At 42.2% G+C, this 26,738-nt stretch overlaps 4 protein-coding genes and 1 long non-coding RNA gene across 5 annotated transcripts; 2 read left to right on the plus strand and 3 right to left on the minus strand.

The window, feature by feature from the left end:
* The first annotated feature begins 250 nt into the window (after positions 1–250).
* Positions 251–6,494, plus strand: LOC120427177 (uncharacterized). The gene is made up of 3 exons (XM_039592037.2): positions 251–420; positions 5,752–5,848; positions 5,916–6,494. The coding sequence occupies exons 1-3, from the start codon at positions 286–288 to the stop codon at positions 6,374–6,376; spliced, it is 693 nt and encodes a 230-aa protein (XP_039447971.1). The 5' UTR covers positions 251–285; the 3' UTR covers positions 6,377–6,494.
* Positions 6,473–8,220, minus strand: LOC120427176 (dimethyladenosine transferase 2, mitochondrial). Its single transcript, XM_039592036.2, has 2 exons — positions 6,943–8,220; positions 6,473–6,887 (listed from the first exon to the last, which is right to left on the minus strand). Exons 1-2 carry the CDS (start codon positions 7,953–7,955, stop codon positions 6,509–6,511), a joined length of 1,392 nt encoding a protein of 463 aa, XP_039447970.1. The 5' UTR covers positions 7,956–8,220; the 3' UTR covers positions 6,473–6,508.
* A 3,233-nt stretch (positions 8,221–11,453) lies between these two features.
* Positions 11,454–11,796, minus strand: LOC120427186 (uncharacterized). The gene is made up of 2 exons (XR_005606825.2): positions 11,676–11,796; positions 11,454–11,617 (listed from the first exon to the last, which is right to left on the minus strand). It is a non-coding gene; the product is annotated as an uncharacterized LOC120427186 (long non-coding RNA).
* A 287-nt stretch (positions 11,797–12,083) lies between these two features.
* Positions 12,084–14,050, plus strand: LOC120427180 (GDNF-inducible zinc finger protein 1-like). The gene is made up of 2 exons (XM_039592038.2): positions 12,084–13,470; positions 13,530–14,050. Exons 1-2 carry the CDS (start codon positions 12,199–12,201, stop codon positions 13,950–13,952), a joined length of 1,695 nt encoding a protein of 564 aa, XP_039447972.1. The 5' UTR covers positions 12,084–12,198; the 3' UTR covers positions 13,953–14,050.
* Positions 14,051–16,226: 2,176 nt separating this feature from the next.
* Positions 16,227–19,149, minus strand: LOC120427175 (protein arginine N-methyltransferase 1). The gene is made up of 3 exons (XM_039592035.2): positions 18,797–19,149; positions 16,979–17,508; positions 16,227–16,912 (listed from the first exon to the last, which is right to left on the minus strand). The coding sequence occupies exons 1-3, from the start codon at positions 18,797–18,799 to the stop codon at positions 16,288–16,290; spliced, it is 1,158 nt and encodes a 385-aa protein (XP_039447969.1). The 5' UTR covers positions 18,800–19,149; the 3' UTR covers positions 16,227–16,287.
* Between the last annotated feature and the right edge of the window lie 7,589 nt (positions 19,150–26,738).

Genomic DNA, 26,738 nt, shown 5'->3' on the forward strand with positions numbered 1-26,738 from the left:
GGCCCGAAACACAAACGATTTTTTTTACAGTTAAAATAAATTTGAGCAGTTTTTGTTAAATTGGCCAAAAAGATAAACAGACTCGATTGAGTGTTTGGTATGTGCCAAAAAAATCTGTATTTGTGGCAAGCCTACCAACGATTTCTTTGAACAGCTATTCTCCAGAATCAACTCTCTTCAATCTGGTTTCTCTCACTCTCCCGCTCAACTCGTGCTGATAATGTCCAGAAACCAGCAGAGAGCGCCCAATCCGGCAAACCAGTTCAACAAGTGCCCACCAAAGAGATGGACCGATCGCAGCAGTTGTTCTTCGTTGTTTCGGTTTCGGTTTTGCTATTCATTGGCCAGGCCATTTCTGAAGATGCGCTGTTTGGCTACAAGGAAGATCCCGAGGACAATCCGTACCGGTTAAATGCAAATGTGAGTAGTTGTGGGGGATTTTTTTTTTAAGATTGGGGATCGCCTTACCAAAAGATTGAACTTGAGCTTGAAAATCGCAAAGTTTTGTGCTTCCTTGAATTTATTTGCATTCCAAACTGCTTGTAATCTTGGAGTCTCTAGTCAATTGTTACACTCATGATTTAATGTTGGTCCAAGGGAAAACTCCGTTCTGCAATTGGACAAATTGCCCCAGAGTTAGAACCTGAGATCGCAAAAATACAAAACGCGAAAGATGACGCATCTCGTTCAGAAGGAAGGTCGAGGACTCTTGTGTGCGCGCGCGCGGTTTAAGAACAAGGTCAACGCTGATAGTGTGAAGTCGCGGAGATTCCGGAGTCTGATTCGTTCGAACGATGACGATGAATAGTTTTTAACTGCGGCCGATGCGGAATGCGAAGGAACTGATGACACCGCACAGATGCCGTTATGTTTGAAGATTTTGGAGCTTTATGGAGACAGAATTTTAACTTGGGTTTTGATGGGATTTTTTGGGATCAATGATTTTAAGAGTAAATCCTGGATTAGATGTTTAGACGTCAACGGAGGCGTTATTTTTAAGTTTTCTAAAGTTATATGAGGAAAGAAAGATTTTTTTCATAGATTGTTTGGGGATCCATGTGGACGAACAGGACAAAAGCGGCCAGATTACAAATGTGAATCCCCTTTGAAATGTTAGTCTTGATTCAAAAAAATTAAAAAAAAAATCAAAAAGATCATAAAATTTCACAAATGTTTCATTTTTCAATATTAAAAATTGGCCATTAGGCCGATGCAAATATTTAAAAAAGTTTTTGTCCCTCGGCCCTGGCCGAGGTCAAGGGGGGGGAAAAAAATAAAAAAATATAAAAATCTAAATAACAAGCCATAGTCTTCACATTTAAATGAAAAAAGTGTTTTAAAATGCATTTTACACTAGTTCAGTTGTTTTGCAATCATTAGTTTTCAAAAAATCTAAGATCTGACAAAAACAAAAAAATTATCGAAAAAAAAGATTTTGCATCAAAAATTTTCAAAAAATCTTAATATTTTTTAATAAACCCAAACATGCTAAAAATGATTTTAAACGCAAGAGAATGTATTTTAATTTGATTTCAGCTGGTTGCACTTGAATTTTCATTGAAATTTTGAAGTTTATTGTAAATTTTTTTTTTGCCCCCTGACTTTTCGGGCTTATTTTGAAGGGGGGGGCGACAAAAACTTTTAAAAATATTTGTACCAGCCTTAGTTGCTAAGAGATTGGCATTAGAATATGAGTGAATGTAGGATGAGACATAAAAAAAAACTTCAATTTTCTTGTTTCTTTTTCTATTATTCGCTGTATTTCAGCAACCAATGATCCAGTTTTCAATGTCTCTTAGGCAAATTTACTGGAAATTTTCTGAACTTTTCGAAAAAAATATTTTCAGGAATGGACAATCATGGCCACTATTCAAAAAATCGATAAACGATAATTTTTCGGTTAAAATTAAGGGGTTAGTAACCATCGATTGCATTATTAACACAAAATCATCATTTTACGTTACTTAGAATAGTTGAAATTCTTTCAGGAACATCAATAATTATAATTTTATTACTTCAAAGAATGTTTCTGAGCCAAAACTTTGGTGTATGCTCTGTCACGTGGTCGCCGTCTGATATGTGGTGTCGTGGTTTACACAAAGCCGTCATAGCATACTAAGGAAATGCGATGCTTTTGAAGGGTGAATTGTTGATTCTGGAGACACCGGACGTCGATCCAATGCGCACCTTGGGGACAGAATGGACAACCCTAATTCCTTCTGGAATGTGTTCATTGGACCATCCCCTACACACCTGTCTTTATTTCGAGTGAATCCATGTTGTCCCCTGACCTGTAGGATCGATTGAACGAAAAGCACAAAAATCCCATAGTAATTTCCATGTAAATTTCAACTCGCTGGGGACAGGCCAATTCTCAACCAAATGGGCTGATATTTGGCATGAGAGTCCCTATGGGTATCCTCTACAGGGGGAACCTCGGTTTGCCGTAATCTGAGAACTTTTTTGTTTTGTTGAAACACCCTAGGGGTTACATACATGTAGTAAATCACATAATTACAGAAACTTTAGTAAATCCACTAAAAAGATAATTTTCAATCATTTTTGAAAGTGTCATGAAGATATTTCATGAATATACTCAGTAAGAGGCGATTTAAGCTCAAAATTTTGCCATGCGTAAAGCGAACTGTGAAACTTTCTGTTTTCTCTAAACACCGAGTTGATTTGCGGGTGCCACAATATCTCGAGATGGGATGGACCAAATTGGCTGAAATGTTGGGTTAAGACTCTCATGACATATTCCGCGTTCATGATGAAACTCGATTTATAAAATTTTGCTTTTTAAAAAAATACAAAAATCAAAAATTGGAGATTTTTTATACGAAAAACGAAAAATATTTTTATTTTATTTAAAATAAACATTTTGAAAATCGGCCTTTGTCATGCACATGGAACCAGTTTAATGAGTCTTTGCCAAAATTTTGAGCCGGTTTGGTCAAGGCAGTGTTGAGATATCGTGGCACCCGTTTTTTTTTTGAAACTGCTAACTTCAAATAGCTATATCTCGGCAATGATACAACAAAATGCCTTCAAATTTGTTTGGTTATTAGATGAAAATGTAGATTTCAATTCCCTGAAAACAGAATTAAAAAAAAAATAATTGTGTGCTCATACCAACCTCTGACTTTTTTGCCGATTTACATGTATGTAACCCCTTAAGCTTTAGGTGGCTATAGGCTAGTATGCAGATCGGAAGGAAAGGGGTCAAGAAACAGCTTTACGAACAGCAGAACAAAGGAGAGGGAGCGATTTCTTGGGGCTTTTCTTCACCCTCTCTGACTTGCTTGCGCTGCCGCTGCTGCCCATTTGATTTTTTTCTTGACCGGTTCCTTACGAAGTGCGTATACCGCTTATATCTTGAAAACGGTGCACTTTATCAAAAAAGCTGTAAAGTACTTCAAGCAAAACAATCTAAATGGGACAAAGCCGAAGTGTAAACAAATAGTCTGTCCTGCTCGTTCCTAATGTAAACATCCAGTGACGTAAGCAGGACAGACTGGTTGTTTACACTACGGCTTTGGCCCATTTACATTGTTTTGCTTGACTTTTCGATTGCAAATTTGATTTCGATAATATTATCGTCTAACGATAACGATAATGGTTATCGTTATCGTTATTCCGATCATTCTATCGGCGATAATGTTATCGACGATAACGGACGATAACTTATATTTAATATATTTCTAAAATTGAATAAAACCAACCAAATTTTCTTGAATTTTCAAGCTTCTTCTTAGTAAATATTTTTTTGATAATTGGTAAAAATCACAAAATACCGTATTTTTTGAAAGTACTCAAATTTTTATAATTTGCAATATGGGTATCAGACGATTCGAAATTTTGCATGCATTTTCACTGTTTTAGAGTTTTTTTTTTAACGGAACCATCCATAAAAAAACGTGGACACTTTTTTTTTGGCAATCTCAACCAATACCAATACTAAAAAAACTTTTTTGTATGGAGCGTGGACAACCACCGAACCTCCCCTCTCCCCCCCCCCCCCTCCCACTAAAATGTCCAATAGTTCCATGAAATACTCAAATTTTCACAAAATACCGTATTTTCTCGAAAATACTCAAATTTTTAAAATTCGCAATATGGGTATCAAACGATTCAAAATTTTGCATGTATTTTAACTGTTTTAGAGTTTTTTGAATGAAATACTCAAATTTTCACAAAATACCGTATTTTCTCTAAAATACTAAAATTTTCATAAAACGACTCGAAATTTTGCATGTATTGTAACTGTTTTAGAGTTGTAGGAGCAGCTGTGGCTGAATGGTTACAGTGTTCGCTTTGTAAGCGAATGGTTCTGGGTTCGATTCCCATCTGCTCCCATCGAGAAATACTTGAAATGCTGAATATGAACGAAAAATCAAAGTCGCTGGAGGCGGGGTTCGAACCCCCGTCCTTTGGATTGGTAAGCAAAAATGCTAACCACTAAGCCATGGCGACTTAGTGAGCCTAGACTGGAATTAGGAATACTGTTACAACCAACCCGCAACGCCTTTCGAGGTGTATCCTAGGGTTCTACCTCTCCTACTAACATTGAGTCAAAAACCTCCCTACCATCATCTATACCACTAAGGTGACGTAGGGGTCCTTGCGCACTTTAGATAGGTGTTTACCAGGGATGGAATAATCGCAAAAAAAATCAATTTCGCTTGCGAACTTTCTTCACCCGCGAAAGAGAGAGGAGGCAAATCACGCAAAAGAAAATCGCTCCCGAACTTCTCCAAGAAAATCAATCTGCTGATGATTTTTTGTGAATTTCCTTGTCAGCACCACTTAAAAGTGTTTATTTCACTTTGTTTACACACATTACCCATCTACAAATAGTGACAGGTCATTTTTCGACGTGTGACGTTACATTTGCAAGTGTAGTAGTGAAAAAGATGTTCCGCCGAATAATCAAGATGATGATTTTTTTAGATTCTTTTTACCGAACTTTCGCGCGCGAGAGAGGAGAGCCAAGCTCCCTTCGGATTTTTTCTCTTGATGAACGTCCAATGATTTTCTTTTGATGATGATTATTCCATCGCTGGTGTTTACTAACGATCCTTCCCATCCCTGAGGATAGCTTGGACCCGGCCTGGACCCTCTTATGCCCTGGGTAGTATTAGACACTCATCAAAAAGATGAAGACATTGTATCTCCCGTGTTGGATTATAGTTCCGGATGAGGGTCTAATACAACCACACCAAACAGTGGGATAAGCGTTGTGGAGCCTTCCGGTGGTGGGGCGTCCTCCAAATGCTAATGCTTTTGTAACTGTTTTAGAGTTTTTTTTAACGGAATACTCAAATTGTCACAAAATACCGTAGTTTCTCAAAAAACTAAAATTTTATAATTCGCAACATTTATAAAATTTATAAATTAACGCAACGATAATTATATCGTTAACAACCTTGGAAAATACTATCATTTGATGATTCCTGCACCAAAATACCTGACGGCATATAGCGACCGTCACAATAGCTTGTGAGTTTTCTTCTTTTTTCTCGTGATTGCCAGCTAGAGCATTCTCTAGCTCACGCACACTCGCCGAAGATTCTTTTGTTTTCTCAGAAAACCGCAATGAAAGAACACGAGAGGGGGAGGGGTTGGTAATGTGCTTCAAAAATTTACACAATGTAGATTAAATGAAAAAAAATGAAACTATCTTCAGAAAGTTTTTTTTAATTGATAGGCAGACAATATTGTCCACTTACTTTTCATTGTGTTTTTTTCCAGAATCGCACCCCAGTTTACATCCCCGGCCGCTGCGGCCTCAACGAAATCCTCTACCCGGGCGACCAAGCCGTCGATTGGGTGTGCGATTGCCGTCCCGGTGAGCATCTCTACCATAACCTTCTTCCAAACATGTCATCAACCTGTTCTTCTTCAACCATCCACAGCCCACGTGTACCACCCGGCTTCCGGTGGCTGTTACGCCCTCTTCACGCAAGCGTACTGCGCGGCCGGTGAGTTCGTCGAGATCCCCCCGGGCGACAAACTGCCCCGCTGCACCAAGAACCCCTGCCCGGAGAAGCAGGTCCAGTTCCGCGAAAAGTGCGTCACGCTCAATCGCAACAACGAGGGCACGTGTCCGACGGTGCAGCACATTCGGCACGTGGTCGGCGTGAACGAGACGACGCTGCAGCTGGACTGCCTCAGCTACGGCACGATTGACCTTAAGCGGCCCCAGAAGCAACGGGTCGACGTGATGGAGGACCACAGCGACGAGATGGCCATGCCGAACTTGACCAAGATTAACGACGTCGTGCTGGCGAACATGGAGGGACATTTGTTCTTTTTGACCGCGACCAGGTGTGCGATCGGATCGGCGGCACACATGAACGGGACTTGTACCAATTAGTTTTGATTTTTGTGGGTCCATTTCGTAGCATCGTTGATTGGAAGGCACGTCGACAGGGAGTCGTTCTTTCGAAATAAACCCACTTTTTTAAAGCTCTCGTAATAAAAACTAAAAACTATATTCTCGAACCACTTAAGAACCCGTCTTACCTTCCTCAAGCTCTTCGTCCTCGTCCGGTCCGTCAACTTCCCGTCCGCCGGAAAACGGGTTCGGACTTTTGACCAGGTGTTGCTCCATCGTCTGCAGAAACGGTGACTGGCGGAAGTCGGGCCAATTGATGAACTCGTTGAACAGTGTGAGGACTTGGGAGGGGGTCAGTTCGCCAAATTCGGTGAAGATGTTCATTTTTGGGGGGAAGTCGTTCGCATGGAGTGGGGAGGAGGAACGGCGGAAGGTTGGGAGGTCTTCCGAGGAGGATAAGGTAGATTTTGATGGTTGAGGGATTGGATGCTTTGAAGGGACGTAGTTTTGGTTGAGGATGAGACGGGCGCCGCAGTGAGGGATCCAGCGTCTGGAATTATAAAATTTTAAAAAGTTCCCAAGGATTATAATAAAAATTTACTCACTCCAACGCCGGTATCACTCGATTCCTCCGGCTGATCATGTTCTGCGTCACGAAGAACGCCAACAGCCGCAGATTGTCCGGCAAACAGTGCTCGTGCAAATCCGCCCGCGGCACAATCCGCATCACGTACCACTCGTCAGCGCCGACCAGCCCGAGCTGCCAGTGCTGGGTCCGATACTTTCTGTTTCCGGCGTTCGCCGGCCAGGGCAGAAAGTCTCGCCGTTTGATTTTCCCCAGGAACTGATGTTCGAAAAACAGTTGGAAGAGAACCGATCCACTGCGATACAGTTTATAACCAGCTTCTTTGCTGCAAGTTAGGTGCACGTAAAGAAGGGGAGGCACGACTAGAACCAGCTCGCAACGGCCAAGTCCGTACAGGCCCTTCTGGTTGACAACGGAATATAGCAAAGTTTTGAAGAATCTCAACGTCGAAACGATGCTAAACACTCGGAAATTCACGCCCTCGTCCGTCCACCGTTTCCTCGGCAATCCTTCCAGCAGCTTCTCCAACCTTCCACCCCGGTCCAAACTGTCCAGATAGATTTGCTTCCACTGGCCGTTAAAGTCTCCACTTTTCAGCTCCACCCTCGATCCCTCAAACTGTCGCAGTCCCTCCTGGAACCAGTCATCGTACTCAATCAACAGCAACCGATCGACCTTCTTACTTTTAAGCAGCTCCTTCGTCAACAATCCCGACCCCGGATTAACCTCCGCCAGCAGTGTGTCCTCAGCAAGATCCGCCGTTACAAGTTTCGCCACATCCCGTGCCGCTTCCTGCGATGCCAGGTAGAACCGTTCCGTGTTCTGCGAACCGCGTTTCAACAAATAAGCAGGAAACCGGTCCAACGTTTTTGCCGAGAAGTGCTCCTCGAGTTCGCGGATTTTCTCCGGTTTTCGTTTGGCGCGTTCCTTGGCTGCTGGTGGCGGAGGCAGGACATCGGGAGCGACGGATGTGGCGCAGCGTCGGAAGTGATCGTGCAGTAGATTCCGGCGGGTGAGTAGGCGCAGCAGCATTTTTTGGAAAATCGAACGATTTGAACTATTTTTGAAACGCGCTCGGCGAAATGTAAACAAAACTCTTTTCAACAGCTGATTGGGAAGTGTTGCCAGTTGAGCATCAAACGATTGGTAACGCCAGCTCGGGTGTAACGTATTTTTGAAAGGGGAAAGAAATGGGACTCACCCTCAAACTTAAGCCCTATGAGCAATTCTCTACCAAAACCGGAAATGGATTTTATTTGTATTTTTTGATTTGGCTCAAACTTTGTGGGGGCCTTCCCTATGACCAAAGAAGCTATTTTGTGTCATTGGTTCACTCATACAAGTCTCCATACAATTTTGGCAGCTGTCCATACAAAAATGGTTCGTAAATATTCGAATATCTGTAACTTTTGAATGAATTTTCTGATCAATTTGGTGTCTTCGGCAAAGTTGTAGGTATTGTTGAGGACTATTGAGAAAAAAATAGATACACGAAAAAAAAATTTGCCGATTTTTTAATTAACTTTTATTTCACACAAACTCAATTTCCCAAAATACGTATTTTTTGATTTTCGAGATTTTTTGAAATGTTTTAGGGGTCAAAAAGCCGCAACTTTTGAGCCATAGAGAAACATGGTCAAAAAATCTGCCGCCGAGTTATGAATTTTTGAAAAAATAGTGATTTTTGTAAAAAATCGAAATTACATGCAAAACCAAGTTTGACGTAATTTTTTAATGTAAAATTGAATTTCCAATCGAAAAGTACTTTACAGATTTTTTGATAAAAGGCTCTGTTTTCAAGATGTAGCCACCGAAAGTTTTATTTAAGCGAAATATTTGCAGTTTTTCGATTTTTAAAAATAGTGACCATGAGTGACCATTTCTAAAAATATTTGTTTTGAAAAGTTCAGAAAATTTGCTATAAAATTGTCCAAGAGACATTGAAGATTGGACCTCTGGTTGCTGAGATACAGCGGCTTAATCAAAAAGAAACACGAAAATTGAAGTTTTCTAAGTCTCACCCAAACAGCCCACTATTTTCTAATGTGGCCAAACATTGAATATTACGCCCATTTAAAATGTTAGTCTTGATTTAAAAAATTTCAAAAAAACTTTTTTCGAAAAGATCGGAAAATTTCACAAATGTTTCATGTTTTAACATTGAAAATCGGACCATTAGTTGCTGAGATATCGACATTAGAAAATAGTGTGCTGTTTTTTTTTTTTTTTTTTGCTTATGCTATTTATTTGGCTTCTTGTTGTACAACATTTTTGGGCCAGGTTTTTCTTGATTACAAAATACGTTTCTTCTTGGCTAATCTTACGATCGCCTTCTTCTTAGACAAAATGTCAATCTTGCGTGGTACGTTCGTTGTTTGCTGTGGATTCCCTTTTTCGTTGCTGTGGTCGATGCTGGTGTTGAGATTTTGTTCAATTCTGGAGTTTTTTTTGAAAAGGTCCTATAAACAAAATTTCATTTTTTTGCTTTTTGGGTGTTTTTAGAACCGCCTTGAGTCAGGGGTATTCAAAAACACCCAAAAAGCAAAAAATGAAAATTTTGTTGATAGGACCTTTTAAAAAAAAACTCCAGATTTTTTTCGTGTCTGTCCGAAAAAATTAGATCGCAAGTGTTGTCTATTGTCTTCTTTTCTGGTTCTGTAGTCTTCTCTGGGTGTTCTTCTTGGTCTTCGTTTAATGTGGTGCTGTTATCGTCGTTGTAATTTGTGCCTTTGCATTTTTGACCCGCGTGTAGTTTTTGGGTGCAATAGCGACACGTTTTAATTTGGTTTTTGTGAACGATGTATGCCGATAGTGGGCTGTTTGGGTGAGACTTAGAAAGCTTCAATTTTCGTGTTTCTTTTTGTTTAAACCGCTGTATCTCAGCAACCAGAGGTCCAATCTTCAATGTCTCTTGGACAATTTTATAGCAAATTTTCTGAACTTTTCAAAAAAAATATTTTTAGAAATGGTCACTCATGGTCACTATTTTTAAAAATCAAAAAACTGCAAATATTTCGCTAAAATAAAACTTTCGGTGGCTATATCTTGAAAACAGAGCCTTTTATCAAAAAATCTGTAAAGTACTGTTCGATTGGAAATTCAATTTTACATTAAAAAATTACGTCAAACTTGGTTTTGCATGTAATTTCGATTTTTTACAAAAATCACTATTTTTTCAAAAATTCATAACTCGGCGGCAGATTTTTTGACCATGTTTCTCTATGGCTCAAAAGTTGCGGATTTTTGTCCCCTAAAACATATCAAAAAATCTCGAAAATCAAAAAATACATATTTTGGGAAATTGAGTTTTAGTGAAAAATATGTTAATTAAAAAATCGGCAAATTTTGTTTTCCGTGTACCTATTTTTTCCTCAATAGTCCTCAACAATACCTAAAACTTTGCCCAAGACACCAAATTGATCAGAAAATTCATTCAAAAGTTACAAATATTCTAATATTTACGTACCGTTTTTGTATGGACAGCTGCCAAAATTGTATGGAGACTTGTATGGGTGAACCAATGACACAAAAAAGCTTCTTTGGTCATAGGGAAGGCCCCCACAAAGTTTGAGTCAAGTCAAAAAATACAAAAAATAAAAATGGTCGAAATCGGCCGATTTCGTAGAGAGTTGCTCCTATGTAAATTTTTATAAACAACGTTTAAAAACACGATTAAAAGCCATTTCTGATCACTTTTTTACATTTTAAAGCGGTATACGCACTTCGGAAGGAACCGGTCAAGAAAAAAATCAAACGAGCAGCAGCGGCAGCGCAAGCAAGTCAGAGAGGGTGAAGAAAAGCCCCAAGAAATCGCTCCCTCTCCTTTGTTCTGCTGTTCGTAAAGCTGGTCCTTGACCCCTTTCCTTCCGATCTGCGTACTAGCTAGGATTTTCCACATTGAGGTGAGGAAGGCAAAACTCAAGAATTGAATATTCTAGATTAAATTTTCAAAAGGTCCTATCTGCATAGGAGAATCATGATTCATATCTTGACTTTTTTTTGATAAGGTCCTGTAAACAAATGTAAACATTGAGTGTATCCCGCTTACTCCGATGGACTTTGACATAAGGTGTGAAAGGGATACACTCAATGTTAACATTTGTTTATAGGACCTTATCAAAAAAAAGTCAAGATATATGTATAGATTGTTTTGAAAATTTACTCCAGAATATTCTCTGTACATATATGATTATGATTTATGTCTGATTATCTGTGACTAAACCGACTAAACTCGTCCTAAAAATGGCAACACTTCCCTGACAGACGGACCGGGCCGACAACGGCCCGAAATCCGCCGGACGGCTCGACAAAACGGCCCGAATTCCGTCGGTTTGTCCGACGGAATTCGGGCCCTTTTCGTGCGTATATGCAACACTTTGTCCGACGATCGTCGAAATCGACGTTTGAGAAAATCGACGTTGACGGGCCGTTGTCGGGCCGTTTTCGGGCGACTTTGTTATTTAGATTGTCCTGCCATTGTCGGGTGCTCTCGTTTTGGATTTTTGGGTTATTTAAATAAAAATAATTAAATTTTGATCAATACATTTTTATTATCCTGTTTTTACAACAAATAATCCACAATCTTGGCCATACTGGAAGAAAAAGTTCTTGAAAAAGTTGGTAATCCGAGGTGCCAAAAACTTTTTGGATGTTGGATGATGGAAGTTTGATGAGTTGCTTGGAAATTTAGATTCCTGAAACAAGGATTCGAGTCAGCAATAGATGAGAACCAAAAAGCTATTCTGAATTTACCTCTTGCATTTTACCGTTTTCCTGGTTCAGAAAGTCCCTGAATTTGAAACCACTGGCTTTGTATTTGAGCATCGAGCCAATCGTTCAACAGCACGCCTTCCGGATTGATGCATCGGAATCTGCACGAACAATGCTTTTTGTTTTAATTATTTCTAATTTTAACTTATTAAATAACCTTTTCGTGGTGGACTTTGAAAAAAAATGAACTTTCATCCAATTGCGTAGCCTACAAGTACGAACACGAACTGCAGATGTCACCTTTGACATTCGATGAAATGCACGACAAACGCTCGAAAATGGCAGGACACAATCGACATCGAGGGATAACGCTTCGAATCGCACGACCGCCGGACTTCAGTCTAACAGGGTTCTTTGAACTGACGTTTTTCTGAGAAGAATACGTAACGCCACCCCACAAATTTGTTTGTTTTGGTCTGTTTTGTTTATTTTTAAACGCCGGGTTGAAATTTCTCAAAAAAAAAACCGTTCTTCCTCCATCCCAAAATCAAAACACAATCCGATAATGCCCCGCAAGTGCATCGTCCTCGGGTGCGACACCAACCGGCACTACTACGAGCACGGCGTGCGCTTCTTCGCCTTTCCGCCGGCCGAGTACGTCGAGCAGCGGGACCGGTGGCGCCAGCTGGTGGGCCGCGACCCGGACTGGCGCATCCCTACACTTTCCTGCGTTTGCCAGCGCCACTTCCGGCCGGAAGAGTTGCCGACGGAGCGGAAGCTACCGGTGGAGGTGGTTCCGTCGGTGAATTTGCCAACCGAAGAGGAGGTGGTGGAAGAGCCGGAACCGGCTGCGAAGCGACAACGCGTGACGGAAAAGGTGGTCCACATTGAGATTGTCGCTGAGGGGGAGGATTATGAGGAGGAACAGATTGTTTGTAAGTTTTGCGGGAAGCAGTCGGATTATTCGGAAGAGTTGGCATTTGAAGTCTTGCGGAGGAATAAAAAGGTCCGGGAGGAGATTTGGGAACTCTGCTGGACGGATGACGGAGACGAAGGGAACCTTTGCTATGGGTGCTGGCATAAGATGGTGGAATTTGAGATATTTGTTGAACTTTGTCGGCAACGACAGGCGGAGCTTCAACAAGAAGAATATCTTCAAACTGATGAGGAGGAGCATGAAGTGGAGCAGGTTCTACTCCCTGAAGGTCAGGATCAGGAAAATCTGGACGAGGAGGTCGATGAGCTGCCACAGCTTGCCGGTCTTACCGTTGAGGAGATGATTGAGGAGCTGGATAAGGTTCCACCAAGGACGGTCAAGAACCCCGGAGTCGTAATTGACAACGAGTGCTGGGATTGCGGGGAGAGCTTCCCGAACGTGAACCAGAAGAAGGAGCACCGGAAGAACTGTAAACTCAAAGGGACGCCTGATTCGTTGAGAAAGCAAGGTTTCGAGTGCGAAGTTTGCCACAAAAAGATGAGCACAAGAGCCGGATATCGGAACCACCTGGTTAAGATCCACAGGGAAAAGCTGGAAGGCGGCAACGAAAGTTGTCCAGAAGAACTGCTTCGTCTACAATCACGGAAGCGACTAAAATGTCCGCTCTGTCAATCCCAGTTTCACCAACTCCACATGCTGAAGTATCACCTTCGGACGCACCAGGTTAAGCAGCAGAACGACATGGATGGACCGAGGATCAAGATGAAAGATCGCGACTCGACCTGCAAGATTTGCGGCAAATCCTTCGCTTATCCCCCATATCTGGAGCAACACATGAAGTTTCATCTTAAAGTTAGAGACTACCAGTGCGATCTATGCGATAGAGCGTTCTACCTCAAGGTAATCCCGATCAACACCTCAAGTCTCTTAACACTAACCAGTTCCTTTCTCCTCCACAGCAAGACCTCCAGAACCACAAAAACTCGGTCCACCTCAAACACTGCTTTCTCTGCCCCGTCTGCGGGAAATCCTTCGGCACCAAGAAGTACCTCGACCGGCACCACCGCCAGCTCCACGAAGCACCCCGAGAGGACTTAAAGTGCCCGCACTGCTCGAAGCAGATGAGCTGTCCGGTTGCGTTGCGCTACCACGTGATGACCCACACCGGCGAGAAGAATCATCACTGCGGGGTGTGTGGCGCTGCGTTCCGGATGCGGTACGAGCTGACCCAGCACAGGATCAAGGTACATCGGGAGCGCATCGAGGGTGTTAAGCTGTACAAGCAGCAGCAACAGCATAAGGGAGGGAGGAGGAAGGTGCGGCAGGAGGTCGAACAAGTAAAAGAAGAGGATGACGGGATGGAGGAGCTAAAAGTTGACTAAAGAAGACTAGATGAAGTAATGTGGCATTCTTTGGTATCCAATCCGAAACTTCCCTCAGTTTTGTTGTCTGTTCCAGTTTGATTCAGAAGAACAACGCCAAGAATAAATGGAGTTACGCAGGGGTGCGGTAAACTGGAACATGCTTACTTTACTTTTGCTGCTCGGACAACCCCCTGGTCATATCTCCAAATGCGTATGGGTGTAACCTGGAGATCTGGAACGTCTTCCTTCACTTGGTTCAACCACCTTGCACGTTGCGCCAGACCTTAAGGTCTTGTGGAGTCCATAGTAGGCACGACTACCGACGATGATGCGCCTACGAATTCTCTACTGCAGTTGTTCGACGTCACCAACGATCCGAGGTACACAAACTTCTCCACGACCGATTGTCACGCACGGGGACTCAGTTCCTTCTGCCAGCAGATACTTCGTCTTCGCAACATTCACCCTCAATCCAACCTTTTCCGCTTCCCGCTTCAATTCGGTGTACCTCCTAGCCACCTACTCGAACGTTCAATGTCCATGTCGTCGGCATAGCAGATGAACTGGCTGGACCGGTTTGATAATTGTGCCCCGCATGTCGAAGCCCAATGTTGGAACAGAGGCCGGAGATACCGTCGCCTTGTCGCCAGTCCATTGCGCGATCCGATCGGGTCGAACATCTTCACGCTGCACCGCTACCCCGTCCATCGTTGCTTTCACCATTCTGATCAGCTTCCCGGGAAAGCCGTTCTCGTGCATGATCTTCCATAGCTCGTCACGATAGACCGAGTCGGACGCGGCTTTGAAATCGATTAACAGGTGGTGCGTCGGGATCTGGTACTCGCGACATTTATGGAGGATTTGGCGTAGCAAAAATATTTGGTCCATCGTCGATTTACCCTCCACAAAACCGGCTTGGTACGTCCCTACGAAATCCTTTGCTCGCTCCAACAGACGATAGAAGATGATCTGAGACAGCCCTTTGTAGCCCTTTCTCACATACCAACTTGTCCCCCTTTTTGTAGATTCTGTGTCCCAGACCTTGACTATCAGCCGGTGTAGACAGGCCGCCAACTTTTTCCGGGCCCATCTTGATGAGTTCCGCACCGATACCATCCTAACCCGCTGTTTTATTGTTCTTCAGCTTCTTGATGGCATCCGTAACTTCCCTCATGGTGGGTGCTGGCTCGTCCTCGCCGTCCACCATACCGCTGATGTCGTGCTCGTCGAAGTGCTGCTTACACCTTTCGATCACCTCACGCTCTTCCGTCAAGATGCCTCCGTCCTTATCCCGACACATTTCTGCCCGCGGCATGAAGCCTTTCCGGCATTGGCTGAAGTTCTTGTAGAACCTACGCGTTTCGTTGGAGCGATACAGCTGTTCCATGTCCTGGCACTGCAACTCTTCCAGGCGGCGCTTCTTATCCCGGTAGAGATGGGTTTGCCGCTGCGGGCGACGGTGCCGGATCTTGTTGACTTCGGATAAGGCGTTGACGCAGCTTTGCCACCACCAGGTAGTGGTCCGAGTCGCCTCGGTAGGTTCTGACGTCGATTATGTCCGAGAAGTGCCGACCATCGATGTGTGTCTCAGGTGTACTTGTAGAGGAGGCTGTGCTGGAAGAACGTTTATCCTGTCCTCGACGATTCCCTCTCGTGTCCCACCGTTCAACAGCTGCTGAAAGAGCGCCTTCGGATTAGGTATATAGAGTAAAATGAAGCCATCTGGATTTCAGGGATTCTTTCTCTTTTTTCCATTTCGAGTCTCAAGTGTAAGATTTTTTTTTGTCTGTGTAATAGTAGATTGTAGGTTTGTGGTTGTATGTATTTGCCGACACTTTCATTCCGTCACAATTATGTTTTTTTTTGTTTTACTATGTTTAACTCGCCTCAAATCCCGTTTTCGGCGCGCCACTGGTATTTGGGTATTTTGTAGTTTAAGGGGGGACTCTTTAATGCAGTTTGTCAATACAATATGGTTTTTTGTTTGTTTGTTTCATGAATGTCGATTCTTTTCGAGTTTCATCACAGTGTATGCGTGTGTGTATGTGTTTTTGTATGGGTCGGATTGGCTGCTTGATAAGATATCTTAGTTCGACCAAGAAACGTTCGCGCGCTTCATTTTGTTGGCTTTGTTGTTCATTTTAAATTGTGTATGACTTTATTACTAGATATTACGCTTAAAAATTGTCCACCTTCGAGGTTGGTCTCTCCGCTGGTTGGGTTTCATGAGTGTTGTTCTGCGTTTGTGTCCAAGGGTAGTCAAAATAGGGTTGTCGTCGCGTTTTTTGTGAGATTGAGGAAATGTGAATATTTAAAGGGGGTGGGCGGGGGTTTGTTTGTTTGCTTCTGGAAGTTAACGCATCCGATAGTGGTTCTTCTCGTTGACCTGGGACAGTTCGCCCTTAAAGTGCAGGTCGATCATAAAGTCCAGATCGCGGTTGTTGCGCGCGTTCGGCTTCATCTTGAACATGCCGTAGATCTCCTCGCCCTTCTTCACCGTCAGATACTCGTCAAAGTAGAACACCGTCTGCTTCCAATGCGTGTACGGCGACTCGGGCGAGGTGCTGAAGCCTAGCCGCTGGTGACACTTGGTGAACTCCACGTTGAAGTACGTGATCAGCGCCTGGATGAAGTCGTTCCGCTTGACCAACAGGTGGAACGGCGACTCAAAGTCCAGGTCCTGCTTCTGGACCGTGTACAGGTCGATCTCCTTGATCATGTACGAGCTCGTTACGATCTGCTTCGGGTCGACGACGTCCACGAGCGGTTCGCTGATGGCGACCTTCCGGATCGCGCTCATGTTGAACCCGTACACGTTATCCCACCAGTTGATCTTCTCGTCCTTGTACTGACGGTCCTCGATCGCCGACACAAACAGCGTGCACCGGTCCGGGAACATCATACCGGTGTTGGGTCTGAGCCACTTGTCCCGCGCGTATAATACCGTGTCCAGCATCGACTCGTAGAATAAGCAGTACCTGCAAGACCAAACAACTCCATCAGAACCCATTTCTCCAAACAACCCATGCATCTATAGAACTCACCCCATCCACTCCGAGATAATAATGTCCACCTTGTCGATCCCGTGCGGCAGCTCGATCTCCTCGACCTTGCCCTTCACCAGCGTAATCACCTCGTCCAGGTGGTTCGCCTCGATGATCTTCTGCGCGTAGTCAATAATATTGGAGCACTCGACGGCGATGACCCGCGCCGCGCCCGCCTTCGCCGCAAACATCGACAAAATCCCGGTGCCGCAGCCAATGTCCAGCACCGTCTTGCCCTTGAACAGGTGCTTGTTGTGGTACATCGCGTTCCGGTACGTCAGCGTGCGCACCTCGTCCTTCAGCATCTCCTCGTGGATGCCAAAGTGGGCGTACGAGTCAAAGTAGTAGTCCCGCGAAGTCATGTCCTCGGCGTTGGTCGCCAGGTCGCCGTTGTCGTCGACGGCACCGTCCGCGGCGCTGTTGCCGTTCGGGCTGGTGGCGTTCTGCTGTTGGCCCTTTTTGGACGCGATTGGTTTGGTGGTGCTGCTGCTGCTGCTTTCCGCCGTCTCCATGTTGACGTCTGTGGTGGCCTGCAAGAAAAGAGGGACGAGGAGATTTTTAACAGACTTGTTGAATACAATCGCTTGGGTCTTCTTAGCTAGCATCGGGCCCAACCAACTGTTACTGCAAGCAAGAAGGCTCAGCAGACTTAGACTTGGAGATCGTAAGCAAACAGATGTTACTCGCACCTCAGTGATACCGAGAGACCTTAGATGTACAGACAAAGCAGTAGGACACTGATGCAGGATCCCTGAGGTCCCAACATCTCCCAGCCTGACAACATACTGCTTCCGATCGCAAGGAAAGTGTAGATAATACGCTATAAGGTATTATAATGTTTTAAACACTTTATACTAAGAATAATAAATTGAAAAGACATTGGTTTGGTTCCGTTCAGTACGACGGCTTAAACTCGAGAGAGCTATTTTCTTGCATCGTGGCAATACAGTTGAACTGTTGAAACAAGTTCTTCACACAAAAAAATAACTTCCCTAACACAGACGTGAACTTTAAGTACCTGACTGAAATGCATAGAATTTAATATCAAAAATGCACTTCCCAAACGCGGACGTAAACAAGAAGTCTTAAGCTATTCCGGTTACTTGTAATATAGCTTTTTTCGTGCGAAATGATTCGTGGTCCAGAACGGATTACACCAGCTGTCCGGGGCTCAATCTGTGACGGAGTCCAATTCGACTGGTTTTGTGACGAGGCTTCCGCGCTAGTCACTGATTTGGACACATTGGAGCTGGAGTGGAACCACACAGAACATCTGTCGCATCGGTTCAGTAGATGAGGGAAAAGCTATATATTGCGACGCGGTTTGATCGTGATGTCCGACAGAAGACTGCGAACATTCGCTTTGCTAAACTGAAGCATATCAGGTTACAAAGTGGATAACAGACGTTCAACTTGATATTTTATGAAGACTTCAACATAGTTATAAATCCACAAGCCCTTTACAATTACTGTAACTTAAGTATTTCATTTAATGATTGCTTGATTGCAACTTTAGTGCTTGATTCCGACGTCCGTGATTGGGAAACGCGTTTCAACCGCGCGTGTGTATCTGAACGACAACACATACTGACACAACCGACATAACCTCCAAATCTGGAAGCATTTTTTACGATGTTTGTGTGTTCAAAACTCGTCTGGCTGTGCGACCGCACTCTCCCACCCCCTTTGCGCACCCAAGCCCCTACCGGACTCATGCTTTCGCTACCGGGTCAGCTGCCAAAACTTTTTTTTTTCTTAAAATTTCCTCCAAAAACAAAAAAACGAAAATCGATCGAACTTTTCCCTTGCAAAACTCACCATTTTTCCTAGCACAAAGAGCTGCTTCTTTTCAACACAATCCAAGTTGGCTGCTCGGGCTTTGTTCCTCTCCTCGGCCTTCTTGAGCAGGCGAAAATTTCGCAACTCGTTTTTCCACACCCCGGGAAAAATCGACTCAAAATCACAGATCAACTCGGCCCGGAAGTGACTTCGCGGAACCTGATTCACCACCAGCTGGAAGCGCTGCCTGCCTGGGCTATCGTTTGACGACGAGAACTAGTAACTTCTCCGAACCACGAGAATGGCTGCCGCGCGCGTGAGGAACACACTTGGTTGGAGGGAAGGCCGAAGGTGAACAAAAAAAAACGCCGCAAAAATCGAACAAGCAAGCCGCGGCGCGAGGAAACGAATGCGCGTTTGACAGCTGGTCGGGAGGCGGCGAACGAAAACGCGTGAGTGGCTGTCAAATGGAAAGGCCTGTACAGGGTGGTCTGTTTATACGAAAAGGCTTTGTATGTTGGACATATCGGAAAAGGGGTTTGCTCCCGGGAATGTTTAAATATCGAAATATTTTTTAATTTTACATAGCAGCTGCTGGTTTGTTCGCATTAGATTTGCCATCTCTTTCTAGTAAAATTCAACTCAATCGGGATTCGATTCGAATCGTATACAAATTCCGTTTCAACAACCGGTACGTACACGTTCCAGGGGGGTCCACGATCTTATTCCGGTGTCGGGGGGTCCACGATCTTATTCCGTTAATATAGTTCAAGTATCTAGCTAATTGGGTACTAAAGCCCTATGTAAATTTTTATGTACAACGGTAAAAAATACGATTAAAAACCATTTCTGATTACTTTTTTTCATTTTAATGCAAAAAAAATTGACAAGGCAACATTTTTTCGATGGATCAACTATGGTCCCCTTGGAACGAGCTGTCAAGTAGGAACTTTTCTGTCAAGAAGGACCACGAGGTTAATTTTTCCAAATTGATTTAAAAATCCATTTTAAACTCTTTATGGTCGTACAAAGGGTCATTGTACTCAGAAAAATAAGTAAATATAATACCATAAGAAGATAATGCTACTCGGTGAATGGTCAAACCCGAGGTCAAACCGGTCGTCGGTCAAACGGTTGCTGCCACGGTTGCTGCCGTTTGTGACAGAGATTTGGACTCTCCAGGTTGTAGATGTGCATCTGTGGTGGACATCGGCTCGAAACTTCGCCTTGGAGAATTCTTCCGATACCGAGTGCGTTGTGTTGACGTCGAAAAGCGGCTTGGTGGTGTCCAGATTTTTGTAGATTTTTTGTTCAGGTGACACACAACTGAAAAGAATCACGAAATCAAACTATGATTTTTTAAAACACACCATTCCCAGAATCAGTTTCCATTTTCTTTGAATCCGATTCCGGTGCTTCCGGAAAACAGCTGCTTTTCTAGTATGGCCAGTGGTGCGTCACTTTAGTTGCGGAAGCAGCAGGACTTGCCATTGCGGACTTGATCATCGTTACCGTGAGGCAGCGGTTCCTCTTCTTCTTTTAGCTCTTTGACCTTTACACACAGTTACAGATAGATTCGATAGGAAGACGTAAAATTTGTTTAATCTGGCCAAATCCTCCGGGTACAGCAGCTTTATACAACTAGACTTGTTCGTTTCCTCACTCATTTTAGTTTTTTTGTTTGTTTATGTTCCGAATGACAGGCAAAAACGTGCATGCGAAAAAAATCTAGCAATAATTTTATTTATCAAAATGATAACAAAGATTGTCGTTTCGATATTAAAAGTTTATCAAAACGATAATTCAACGTTATCCGAATAATAATTAAAAGTTATTGAAGTTGATAATGCTACACGCAGAAAAATATTCTGTAGAATCAGCCTGTACGAGGTTTGATTCAACAAAATTTTTGTTGAATATAATCAGCGCCGATTTTGCGTTGAAACAAACCTTGATTTTCTCAATTACACAAAAATCTTTTGTTATTTTGAAAAAGTTGCTTTGAAGTTTAGCGTTGATTCAACAAAAATCTTGATTAAATATGCCTTATTTTTCTGCGTGTATTTATCAATTCACGCAGAAAAATATTTTGTAGAATCAGCCTGTACGAGGTTTGATTCAACAATTTTTTTGTTGAATATAATCAACGCCGATTTTGCGTTGAAACCTAAGCTGAAACAAACCTTGATTTTCTCAATTCCACAAAAATCTTTTGTTGTTTTGCAAAAGTAGCTTTGACGTTTAGCGTTGATTCAACAAAAATCTTAATTTTCAAATCAACAAAACGTTTTGTTGATTCAAATATGCATTATTATCAATTTGATAAGGCAGTGTTTCTCTGCGTGTGGGTGTCAAGTTTTCTTGAGCGCGTTCCATCCGAGCTCCGTACTTAACTCTATTTATTTTTTCACCAAATTCCCGGAAACCCAACCTCCCTCTCCCCTGCGCAAAACGTCAAAAAAGGCCTCTTGACTCACATGCTCCTTTCGCAGGTCCGCCTTCTGGTCTGTTTGTGCAAAATAGTCGTTCCCGCCCGCTCTGGTCCGTGCTCGCGTTTGTCGTCGCGGTCGCGTGGTTTAATTCGTGACTTATTTTTTTTAGCCTCGCCGTTCTTCTCGTGTGTGTGATTGTCCCACACCCAAGGAGTCTGGTCTGGTCCGTTCGTTCCGCCGGACGGTGTGACTGTTCTGTCGCAGTTGCTAGTTTTTTTTTGCTCTTTCAATTCGACTCGTGGTTCCGGTTCGTTTTCCCTCGAGGGCCACTTCCGGTTGTGCGTGCGTTCCCGTGACCTTGCCGTGTGTGTGTGTGTTGGAAAATTACGTGTACCATTTTGCTCAGGTGTAAAATCAAATTATTCGCCCCTTTTTACTGCGGGAGTTTGCTTGCGGGAATCGGTCCAGTTTGCTGTAGCGAAAAAAAGTTCCGACTATGGAGGAGCCATCCAAAGTGTCCGCGCCGTCCGCCGTAAATGGGCACCCGGTGGTGCCGAGCCACGCCGAGATGCACCAGCGCTGTCTGAATCCGTACCGCTCGAAGGTGACGGTTGTCCTGGGGGCCCAGTGGGGTGACGAGGGCAAGGGCAAGGTGGTGGACATGCTGGCGACCGAAGCCGACATCGTGTGCCGGTGTCAGGTGAGTCATCCAAGGGCTTCTCGTAATCATTCAATGTTGTTACAGCATCGAGCACTGGGACGGGGAGTTCCGCAAAAGGAAAACGCAAAAAAAAAACACTCTGAAAGAGGGACCTTGAAAAACGAATTAGCGAATCGTGTGCAGAAGAACCAGATTGGAGGAATTTTGCGAAGAAAAATACTCCGCACCAATCTGGTGGAAACAGAGTCGATCCAGATGGTAGCCGAGACAGGAAATTATACCGACTGGCCACTTTGTTATAAGTCAGGAAAGCCTTTGCTTATAAAATTATTTTTTAAATCTTAAGAAAACAAACAAATTCGCTAAGCGACTTTTCCACTATGCAAAAGCACTTCTCTTTGGGCCAACATGGACCTACATAAAAAAAAGAAAAAAAAATTAATTGCAAACATTTGAAATGTAGCTAGAAACACAATTGGATTAAAGTTAAGTTTGAACAAGACATTGCCAATAGAATTATATTTGAAGATGAAAAAAGTTGTGGGGTGTTTGCTTATGTTACAGACGTAACCAGTTTGACAAAGAACATTGCTGAATAGTAAGAATCAAGGTTGTTATTTAATAAAATTATCAACGATAATACAGTCCAGACTTGATTATCCGAAGGCCTCGAAAAAAAATCACTTTGGATAATCGAATCACGAATTTTGCTTTCGTGCGGAATTTGGTATGCCTTTCTATTTTATCAGAGTTTTTTTTTTGTGAAATTCTAAAATTTTCACAAAATACCATATTTTTAAAATACTGTATTGCCTTTCTTACAAAAGAAAAGTTTAAGGTTTGCTTTTGGAATAACGCTTCACTCGGAAATCTTTGAAAATTCGTGCACGGGTTTGGAATCGTCCCAAAATTAAATCCTATTACTATTTTGAAGTTTTGAAGCGCTCTTTCGATTTTATTTTGGCCCGAAACCCGGATCTTTAGGCCTGATTTTTGAGAGCACTTTTTCTGAAATACTTGAGCGATGTCAATAATTTTGGCCTTCCATAATTGGATTCACTATTTTGAAGCTGTGTAGTGTATTCACTTTATGAATGTGAGGAAGGCACCAACCACCTAAAGGTGGATTAAGTAACGTTTGGATTCACAATTTAGGCGCGTTACACGCTGCGCGTGAAAGTGTATCTTCTGGCTTATACTCGTTGATCGACAATGTGCACTATCGATACATTTTTTTGTTAGCTTATCATAGACTATCATTGAAGACTGAGTACCCTTTATATTTTGTAATACCATGAAACCAAAATGTTTTTGTTGATTGATTATAGTCATCTTGCAACCCACAATTACCGCAGACATTTATAAAAATAGGCATTCGAGATCGAGGCTATAGCCAAAATTCTCATTGGGTAGTTTATGTCGTTTCTGAAAAATTAATTGCACCAATTTTTTGTTGGATTTTCTTCATCATTTTGTAAGAAAATCTCTTATTCACCTAATGGAGATATTAAATCAGTTTTTTTTATTAAGATTTGAATTTTTTTGAAAAAAAAAAAAAAATTGTGAAAATTTCAGTATTTTACAAACAATTTACACAATTAAAGTTACAATTCGTCGCTGTCGTGTTATCTTATCGCACGTGCGTTTTGGGTCAAATTGAGTTAAGAACGCCATTTTGTGCAGCTCACAATGCCTCACCTTTTGACCTTCACAGATCCCCGAAATTCGATTACAATCCTGAGATATTCAATCTTGTCAAACATTAAAACGCGTTTTTCTCGAAACCTCAAAAAGCGACAAACGACACGACAGCGTCGAACTATTAAAACAATTAAAGTGAAAATTCATGCAAAACTTAACTTTATTTCGCTCCGTTTGATATTGTGAATGATGACAATTTTAATACTTTTGAAAAAAATACGCTATTGTGTGAAAATTTGATTTTTTTTTTTACAAAAAAAAACTCTTATAAAGTGAAAATGCTTGTATGCAAGGGTATTTTGTGGAATTTCGCTGTGTATCAAACCCATATTGCAAATCATAAAAAATAGTACTTTCGAAAAAGTACGGTATTTTGTTAAAATTTGAGTATTTCGATCATTTTTATTTTTTGTATTTTTTGATTTAGCTCAAACTTTGTGGGGGCCTTCCCTTTCACAAAAAAGCCATTTTGTGTCATTGGTTCACCCATACAAATCTCCATACAATTTTGGCAGCTGTTCATACAAAAATGGTACGTAAACATTCGAAATTCTGTAACTTTTCAAGGAATTTTTTAATTGATTTGGTGTCTTCCGCAAAGTTGTAGGTATAGATGAGAACTATTCAAAAAAAAAAAATAAAAAAATAGGTAAACGGAAAAAAAATTTGGTGATTTATTAATTAACTTTTTTTCACAAAATATCCCAAAATCCGTATCTTTAATTTTTGATTTTTTGTTATATGTTTTAGGGGACAAAACCCCGCATCTTTTAAGCCATTCAGAAAAATGGAGCAAAATGTTGCCGATGAGTTATGATTTTTTGAATAGTGATTTTTTGTAAAAAGTTTAATCTTTTTTAGTTAAAATGTTTTACCTCACTTTTTATGTAAAATCACATTTGCAATTGAAAAGTATTTTTACATTTTTTTTATTCAGTGCACCGAAAGTTTGATTTTAGCGAAATATTTGCAGTTTTTCGATTTTTAAAAATAGTGACGATGATAGGAGCGGCCGTGGCTGACTGGTTACGGTGTTTGCTTTGTAAGCGAATGGTTCTGGGTTCGATTCCCATCTGCTCCCAACGAGAAATTTAAGAACACAGAAATTTGAAATGATGAATATGAACGAAAAATCAAAGTCGCTCGAGGCGGGGTTCGATCCCCCGTCCTTTGGATTGGTAAGCAAAAATGCTAACCACTAGGCCATGACGACTTGGTAAGCTTGGACTGGAATTAGGAATACTGTTACAGAGAGCGAGTTGTGGCGCTATAACCACGGCAAATAGTGTCCAGGGCATTCGTGGAAATACAATGTCCCATCCCAGAGGGTCCCGGAGTACCAAACCTTCTTAGCATGGTGCTCCCAACGAATACAACCAAATCTCGGAGCGTATGGTGGTGTGTCCCCACGCTTCTTCCTCCCCTGTCGATTCAGAATTGTGTTGTTGTTCGAACACTCTGTGCTCAAACTCAACCCAATTACGAGTCATCTCTGCGATACGGCTTTACGCAGTAGGCCTGGCCGCTTTAACGCTTGTGATGTTTCAATGCATTCTAATGCAATGGCGCACTGCAAATGTTAATAAATGACAAGAAGAGTGCTAGGCGTCATCTAACCTAAGGCACTCTCCAGGATCCCTTCGAAAGATTGGCTGCGCTAGGGTCTGATTAGATTAGATTAGATTAGATTTTAAAAATAGTGACCATGAGTGACCATTTCTGAAAATATTTTTTTTTGAAAAGTTAAGAAAATTTTCTATAAAATTGTCCAAGAGATATTGAAGATTGGACCTCTGGTTGCTGAGATACAGCGGTTTAAGAAAAAGAAACAAGAAAATTGAAGTTTTCTAAGTCTCACCCAAACAACCCACCATTTTCTAATGTGGATATCTCAGCAACTAATAGTCGAAAACAATATTTTTAATTTTTTCAATAGAGACTAACATTTCAAAAGGGCGTAATATTCAATGTTTGGCCCTTTTGAAATGTTAGTCTTGATTCAAAAATTTTAAAAGCATTGTTTTCGAAAAGATCGAAAAATTTCACGAATATTTCATATTTTAACATTGAAAATCGAACCATTAGTTGCTGAGATATCCACATTAGAAAATGGTGGGTTGTTTGGGTGAGACTTAGAAATAGGGCGTCCAAATTTCCCGGGTTTTGAATTTCCCGGGAAACGGGAATATATTTTATACAGTCATGAATTTTATGTTTGTTAATTTTATGGTTTTAATTTTATTGGTTATGTTTTCAAGCTAAAAATCATAGAATTAGCTCAAAAATATTAACTGGTGATAATCTAAAGTTCAATCGAAACAAGGACAGCAGTTTTTAGATAACTTAAAAGAAATTAAAATTGTTTTTTATCTGTGTTGTGCATTGGATTTTGGATTAACCACAATTTAAAATATATTGTGATTCAAATTGAATATGGTTTTTGCCTTCCTCACCTTATTGAGGAAAGGCTATAAAATCACTCGAAAAATGAACTTCTTAATTCGACCTCGTAGACCCACCTTCACGTATACCTATCGACTCAGAATCATGTTCTGAGCAAATGTCTGAGTGGATGTGTGTAGGTGGGTGGACAAAAAAATTGTCACTCGAGGAGAGACCGGGGGTACCCGGGTGGTTCGGATTGTTGTCCGTGTTGGGCGCTTGTCGAGCGGCCTTGGGGTCTCAGTGGTCTCGTGGGGAATTGATGATAGGGGTGGGTTGGTCGGCTTTCGGGTGGGGTTTTAAAGTGGGTGGCGGTGTGGGCGGTTGTGGGGTATTTTTGGGGGGGGGGGGACATGTTTCCGTGCAGGTGTGTCTTGTTAAAGGTTGGTTTTGACGGCAAGGAGTATTCTGGGTTGTGGGTATTCGTGCTTTGTGTGGTGCTAGGTTGGGGGTGGGTGTATGGGGGGGTGGAGGTGCGATGTGTGGGCTGGTTTTATGGTGGGGGGGAGCTGGAGTATGCGGGTGGGAGTGTTGGTATGTATGGCGTTGGTGGTTTTGTTTGGTGAGTTAAAAGTGCTTTTGGGTTTAGCATTAGGGTTAGTTTTATGTGTGAGAGTGGATTTCAGATTGGTGATAAAAATATGGTGAGGTAGGTAGTTGCGATGATCGGTGGATTGGTTTTGGTTTGTTAGATGGATGAGAGAAAATTGAAGGTTGCGAAATATAAATGAAATGAGTGATGAAA

This window comes from Culex pipiens, unplaced genomic scaffold (assembly GCF_016801865.2).
Source record: "Culex pipiens pallens isolate TS unplaced genomic scaffold, TS_CPP_V2 Cpp_Un0053, whole genome shotgun sequence".
NCBI lineage: Eukaryota > Metazoa > Arthropoda > Insecta > Diptera > Culicidae > Culex > Culex pipiens.